We start from the raw sequence: 8,627 nt of genomic DNA on the forward strand, positions 1-8,627 counted from the left end.
TCTATTATCCGATATACTGAAGTTACTGAAAAAATATAATTATTAATGATTGCCAGTATATTATTCAATACACAATATTAACATCACCTATGATAAATAATTATGTCAAATTGTCAACAGACTACAAAATATTAAATAAGTAAATAAAATGTATAGTCCTTTATTAATGTTTTTAATTTTTATATCATATAAGTCGACTGTAATTTCTAGGGAGGGCCGATGTGCACTATCACCCCCACTCTATAGCCTATTTACGCCACTGGTATATGCTCATATAGTGCCTATGTACATATTTTGTGTCAATTGATGTACAGACAATGAAACAACATTAGTATTGATAAACGATATCAAAATATTGTATACACACATGTTTTTGTGTAACATACGTTTGTATGCACTATTTTGTTTATATCAATATATTATGTAGTTTGTGTATGTTTCAGTGTTTGTAATGTGTATGTGTGCATTATATTATGTGTGCTCGCGCGGGACGGGACGGGGACCACATGTTCAAACTGAACAATGCGGCGGAGACCCGAAGACTACCGCAGTACCGCGCGCTGCTGACCAGTCACCAGTACTGGTCTAGAAGACAACGCGTTCGGTTGACGGTTGTCCAATAAACATTTTTTCCTTGCATTGGGTATTATTAATATTGTTCTCTAAGTGCGAGTGTATACAAATATTTTATAAGTTATTCGATCAATAAATTTGTGCTCTGACTATATTTAGTTTTATTGTAATACGTGTATAATGGTGACTTCACGCATAGCATTAGAAGGGCTTTTGCAAAATAGACTGACTACAGACATTTGCAAAGACACGTTAAGGATGCAAGGAAACACAGCGGAATTATTTCATTTATGTAAGTTATAAACGATTATGTCTGTATATATTGATGTTGATTGTTAATAATAGAGATACCGGCCACGGGCCAATATCCGAATATACTATAATTATTGACCATTTAGTACTAATATGTTATTGATTATGTACATTTTATGTTACACAATACACTTGTTCATAATAATAATTAATAATGAATTGAATATTCTTATTTTTTTTTTTTTTTTAAATTTACTTGCAAATATAATATTATTTAACTATTTATAAATATTTCCATCACGACATTAAGAAACGCTATGATAGCAATTTTAATTTGACATAATTTATACTTCAACTCATCTCTACATATCGCATTAAACCACGTTTTGCTTTTTTAAGCGTATTTTTTAAAATGGAATTGTTGTTTAACTTAAACTTTAATAAAACAACATACATATTTATTTAAATAATAAAATAATATATAAATATAATAAACACCACCTAACTACTAAACTAAAATCGTCAATTAAATACTGCATGTATGTACGTGAAATACCATATTATAAATTATAATATAGACAATGATTTTCAGTCAATCATAAGTACATGCATCATAAAACTCATTGGATGACTTATCACTAAAATGTTTCATTCACGTACCTACATTTAATAGAACATTAGATTTAGACCACACCTATTTCTAAAAAAAAAATCCAAAACGCCCACACAGGGATTTATAGGGTAATATAAGCTTACACCTACGGAGTAATTTTTATGAATGAATCTTCATTTAATACAAAAAATCCTATTGTTGTAAAAAAAAAAGTTAAATAATGCCAACATTGTTTATGTTACATTAAAAATACTATATTGTATTAAATTTGCATACATTGTCAAATACAGGGTGGTAAAGTGCGTAGGTCTAAACTAGAAAAACTGCAGTCTAGATGATAATACGGACTTGCAGCTAGTGATATAACTATACGTATATTATTAAGTATAAAATATTTTACATATTAAATTATTATGTCGTGGAAACATATTATGATGATATACGAACAGTGTACGTAATTTAATTTTATATTTACTACATAATATAGTGTGGGAATAGGTATAGTGCTGCACTTGAGTCTTGAAGTACTTAAATAATACTTAATTAATAACGAAGGATCAATATTTCTATTAACTTTTCGTGTTAAAATAATATAATAAAATTACAGCTGTATAAATTAATTATAATAAACAATTGACACTGGTCAAATGTCAATATATATTTAAGTTTTAAAGGTAAAATAAGTAATTGATGAACAAAAAATCGATGACATCTTTTTTTATATAAACGTTGGATAAATAATTTTACCATTTATTTTATTCATAAACTATAATACGACTTATCTATATATAATCTAATGTTTAAATTATTTTATATACAATGCAATTTTTATTTCATGCTGAAAACGTATATAATAATAAACTATTAAAAATAAAGTATTTTAAATGTTTAAGTAAATTCAAATTATCAAATACCTACAACAATAAATTTACATATTTACAGTAACGTAATTTCCTAGGTTCATAATATTTATTTATGTTTTGAACCCACTTATAAAAATACACCACTGATGTTATGACATATTATACTACATATTATACTACATGACTTATTTAATTAGAACACATACAAAATTGTTATGAAATCGGTTAGTCTTAAATAGCATTTTATTTTCATAACGTTTATAAAAGAGCATCTAATTATTAGACTTTTTAATCTTCATAAAAATAGTTTAACTTGTAAGATTATTGCATTTGAACTTTGAAGTAGTACCAATCGATCACCTTCTATCGTGCTAACATTATTATTGCACATTATTAATCAATTGCTTATTGTATTATGTATACAGTTTATACATTTTCTATATTTTTTAAATTAAATAAAAGAAAAGATTACCTATTTTAAATTGCGTGACTTCGATTTAGAACAAATATATTGCTTGTTAATAAAAACCTATATTAAGATAAATTAATTTTAATTCATTGTTCATTTTTAATACAAATATTTATTTTATTCATATTTTTCATTAAACTTAGTCTGTTTTTGCTTTCGTATCAGCATATTAACATTTTTCATACCTATACATAGCAATACTAGATGTAGACAGACAAACAAGTATAAATTCCAACTATAAATTAAAAGGACAATATTGTCAGTCTTAACCAATTTCAATACTGTCTGCCAAATTTATTCACCAATCCGAGACCAATTCGTAGAGTTAATCATTAAATTACCTATTTGGATAAAGGTTTATAGTTAATATTTGAATACATTTTGTAAAAACATAGACTGATGCAAACCAGCTGTGACTCTGCATTGCGTTTATTATGTGTTTTATCAACAATAATTGTTATAATTTAAAAATATACACATAACGTATTCTATAATTTATTAAATTAAAATAAAACAAAACCACTATTTAATATAATTTAATATTTATACGCACTATAATTCCAAATGTAACGCAGTCTGTGAATAAATATGTTTGGAGACATCTGCAGCAGCGCCAAATGAGCTAAAATTGAACCAAACCTATTACGTTATAGATACCTTATACTAGTTATACTCACCTTGTTGTGGCTGCTGCAAAAGTGGAAAATAATATCATTATTTATAATATTTAAATGAGGTCCAAAATCTGGGAAAATACCTCTACTCATACCCGCCAGTCCACTATAATTCCCTATAGGTGACTGATAGTGATGTTATCTTATTGATATGTTTACCCCTGTGTCCGCACTACGCATGCACAAATTAAACTTATATGTTTTTAAATCATATAACATTTTTAGTACCAAATTAAAATAGCTCCAACTTTGATGAATAAGCTTATTTTCTATCTTAATGGTTGAATAACTTATAGAAATTTAAAGTCATTTATTCAAGGTTTGTAAAGTACCAAGAGAAATTTGACTTTAGTTTTAGATATGAATAAAAAACAATATTTCTAAAAATAATGAAAAATAATAAAATAAAACCGTCTGGTGACAAAGGCACTTGAAAAAAATAATTAAATAATAATATCTGTCAACTGACAACTTATACGAGTATATCAGGTGTTCAATAAGTTTAGAAACTCTTAAATACCGTATGCATATTTTAATATCTGCACGGACCAATAAAAGTAACACTTCTGTTCATTTATAATGTAAAATATAATCACATTAATTATATTATAATATTATCGCTTATCGTTTCAATTAGTCTAATGACCATTTTCCAAATTTATCGATCACCCTGTATAATGCAAGCAAAGTGTGTTTTGAATATTATCAGATATTTAATTTATATCATTTTCATAATGTAGATTTTTAACGTTTTACAGACGCGGGAAAACATCACGCAGACGACACGTCGTCGTCGTCGTGCGGCGCAGAGACGATGACCACCGTGACAATCAAACGGGAAGCGCATACACCGACCACCGACCAGAGCGAAGATTCCGGCGTGGACGTGTCGACGGCGGCTGATGGCCACGACAGTCACGCGCCGTTCAAACGAAAACGGTTGGACGATTCCGATGACGGAGATGGGTGTCCAACCGCAGCCAAGTTCAGCAGGACGGCCGACGCCACCGCGGCCAGCGTGCTGCGGTCGATCAACATAGACGCCTGTCCCCCGTTCCGGCCGTGGAGCTGCAACGAGGAGTCGTCGTCGGAAGTGGGCCTCCGACTGTTCCACGACATACGCAACGTGGACAGGATACTGACGCTGACGCAACAACGCCGCGGCGAACAGTCCCCGCTGCCGCCCCCGCCGGAACCGCAACCCTTGGATCTGACCAAAGCGGGCCATCGCGCAGGGACGAGACCAGTGGACTCCGCCGACGCGACCGTGAACGCGACCCCCGTAGACGCCGATAATGCCGCCTGCAGATACGCGGCACCGTCGACGGCGGCGCCGTTCCCGTGCAGTGCGGTCGCGGAGACCGCCGTGGCCACCGGCGCATCGACCACCGCGGCCACGACCAGGTACAGCAAAAACATGTCCCGGGCCCGGCGGATCGAGGCCAACGCCCGAGAGAGGTCTCGGGTGCACACCATCAGCGCGGCGTTCGACACGCTCAGAGCCACCATACCGTCGTACTCTCGAAATCAGAAGTTGTCCAAACTGTCGACGATCCGGATCGCCAGTGCTTACATATTGACGCTGTCCCGACTGCTGGACATGGACTACAGCGCGGAGCACGACAGCCCGTCGGTGGCCGAGTGCGTGGACAATGTCACCGGAATCATACACATGGAGGGCAAGACGAGAAAGAGAAAAGACGATCAGTAATAACTATGACAATAATAACGACGAGGTTTAATATTGCCGCGTAATCGTGAATAATATATTTTCCCATATATCATAAACATTATTGTAAGTAATAGATATTATATATTATATATTTTTTTACCGTGGTCGATTAAGATGATACCGTTTAAGATGACGGTCGCCGAGTTTATCGCTCGTGAAACGTTTCCGTCTACTGACAAATCAAAAACAAACGAAGATTTCGATTAGTACCTGATGTATACGATATTGTATCTTAATATTATCGTTTTGGAAATGTTACTTTTATACGTAATAAAACCTCGTAACCATTTTCGACCGCCCGTCTCTGCAAGTACTGTTGTCGTATACCATCGTTCGGTCACAAACCGTATAAATACATTGTTTTGAGTTCGAAAGCGTTGACGAGAAGAGTTGTAATAATCACAACTTCTAGTCAAAGCACACAACGTGAAGACTGCTTAACGAGAAAAAGAAAGAGAGAGAGAGAGAGTTGGGGAAACGTATAATTTAAATACATATCGTTTTATTATATTGTTTCATTATGCATTATATATATATATATATATTATATGTAATATTATAATCGCGTTGAAGCGAAATTCGGAAACAATTCCAAGGCAGCGATGACAGATCACTCCTAACCCCCCTGGATACGGTGAACGTCGCTCCAGTACACACAGCGCACCTTTTTCACCCTCGAAGATCATACAAGCCAGACTCTCGTGGTCCACATGTTAAAACACATGGCCAGCACTTGTCGCGTAAATATAAGACTGTAATATATTATATTGTTATTACGACGAGTACGCAGCGCTTGTGTATTGTATATGCGTTGACCTATAAAAATAATACTTCTACTGTACACAATAATATACAACATATATATATATTAATAAATTATTATATGTTGTGTATTCATATTATTATGTATTTATAAATAATATTGTACTGCACGCACGCCGAAACACGACATGTTTTTGTAACAGTTAAAATAAGCGCGGTGTACGGATGCATATTATTATATAATATTATATTGACATATTATTAATATTGTTTATTATCGTATATTTTAATAATATATATATTATAAATAATATACTATGTAAAGTTTATAATTGTATACACATTCCGTAAAAATTAACTCGCGTATCGTTGTATAAAACATCGATTGTTAAATTATTGTAATATTAACGTCGACACGTTGTTGATCACGCATATTATACTAAAATAATTATATATTATGTACGCTAGCTAGGTATTGTTTAATGTATCAATCGTCCGCTTTACTACCCTATTGCCAGCGTCGATCACTGCAGTCGCGGCCACAAAGCGGTATAATCTATAACGTTACTACACCCTGCTAATGTGCCCACCCACTATTATATTATTATATTATATCCTATTTTTATTTTTTCGTTTTGTTATTTATACATAATTACGTATACTAGTCAATTATTATTTATATCGATGTGTACCTATATATAATATTTTATATTATATTATATTATTAAAAAATACAAACTATTATTTTTTTTTTTTTTTTTTTAAAAGTCTATGCCTACAATTATTGTAATATCTTTTTTTTAAATTATATACATATTAAAATTTTATTTTAATGCTACAATCATCATATACTTCTATTTATTGTGTACTTATGTACCTAGTAATTTTTGCCATAACGCTAATTACTGGATTCCTCTTAATATTAATGACACTATAGTACTTAATACTAACTAGGTATATATAAACTATAAAGAATACATAACTACTTATATATATAGTTTATTTCATCAGCATTAATTGCAGTTTAAATTTTTATTTTTATTAATGAAAATAAAAATTACAATTTACAACATCATAGATGTATAAATAAATATATCGTAATTATAAATATATATATTATATTTTCATATTATGCAGATATACGTAGTTAGTTGAAATAAATATTAACCTTGACATATATCATAAGTAACATATGGTGCTGAATTTTTATAAAAACCCACGAATTTTCGGAGCATCTGCAAATGTTGATGCTAGACGCTAACATCGAACCTGCTGAAACAAAATCCGAAAACTGCTATTTCGTAGTGAAACGTTGTACAAATTTAAAAAACAGTACCATTGAATTAACACTAAATGTTGTTGCTATAGTATATTTTAGTACTATCAGTACTAACAGGCAGCTGTTGTAAAAAATTTAAAAATCAATAATTCGTAATAACGAGGAAATACTATATGGAAATGTGATAAAAACACTAATTTTTAAATTGGTACCGTCTAAATAGCACTATAATTGAGCAATAAGCACTAAATATTGGTTCTGACTGCTGATGAAAATCCACTACGCTGAAAATTGTATTAAGGATTTATCATAAGTTTATCTAATTGGAATTAAAATAAAAAAGTTTATAATGTAAAATTACATCATGAACATCATAATATACAATTAAGGGTGGCAATCGCTCTGATTCACGTATATATATATATATATATATATATATATATATATATATGTTAGTGTACTGTTATTAATTTATTATAATATGCGGTGTAGGTACATAGAAACTCCGCAAGGGCACCTCGCATCACGATGAAAGACATATTTGTACTCATCAGACTGACCACAATATCCGACGGTTTGGATAGAAATTGGGAATGGAACGGTGAATATTATGATGGTTACCCGCTCGCGGGTAAACTGTATATAATATGCAATGTAACCGTCGTTAATAAATTTTCAAAAATTTACAATTTTGAAATACTTGCATCATAAGTTTATTCAATTAAACTTTTATACTGGCCTGCGCAGGGCTCTAGATAATATACTCAGCTTAAAGTTTTATACTAAATTCACTTTAAATTTATAAATAACAAAGAAAAATTAATTCTTCTGAACGTATAATTTGCCGTGTTGTTTAGGAAGACAGAGCAAATACTGTGAACCCATAATACGGATACGGTGAAATATTCTATGACTATTGCATAGGAAATATTTTCCAAATTAATAATATTATATATTATGATTTATAAGCATGATTTACTATTAATGATATATAATTAAATTGTTCTATAAATTAATACTATGTAAAATTTTAACAACGATAACTTCTACGTTGGTCAGTATTATGAGGAAAACGCAGTCGCCATCGGTCGGTCTATTTCTTCGCGCCGTTCGATTCTCGATCAAACCATCTCCGCGTTGCCCTTCACGAGTGCATAAAGTGTAGCGTGCATATAGGATATTATACCTACTGCTATAGTGTGACGAAAATTTAATAAAACTAGTTCATAGAAATCCTACATTCATAACTACGGTAATCATATGTATCGATAATCGATAAATCGTATTCGTAGATCATCATGTAATTGTGACAATTCAAAAAACACTATAATCATGCTACCATCAATATTAAAATGTTGACATTATTTGGGAACCAAACTTTACAATGTTTAGGTCATGACCTGCTAGTTT

At 31.6% G+C, this 8,627-nt stretch overlaps 1 protein-coding gene across 1 annotated transcript; it reads left to right on the top strand.

Annotated features, from left to right (window-relative positions):
- The first annotated feature begins 531 nt into the window (after positions 1 to 531).
- On the top strand, positions 532 to 6,782 carry LOC132917227 (uncharacterized). The gene is made up of 2 exons (XM_060977863.1): positions 532 to 865; positions 4,203 to 6,782. Exons 1-2 carry the CDS (start codon positions 754 to 756, stop codon positions 5,153 to 5,155), a joined length of 1,065 nt encoding a protein of 354 aa, XP_060833846.1. The 5' UTR covers positions 532 to 753; the 3' UTR covers positions 5,156 to 6,782.
- Positions 6,783 to 8,627: the final 1,845 nt, after the last annotated feature.

Source organism: Rhopalosiphum padi, chromosome 1 (genome assembly GCF_020882245.1).
Source record: "Rhopalosiphum padi isolate XX-2018 chromosome 1, ASM2088224v1, whole genome shotgun sequence".
In the NCBI taxonomy this organism is placed as follows: domain Eukaryota; kingdom Metazoa; phylum Arthropoda; class Insecta; order Hemiptera; family Aphididae; genus Rhopalosiphum; species Rhopalosiphum padi.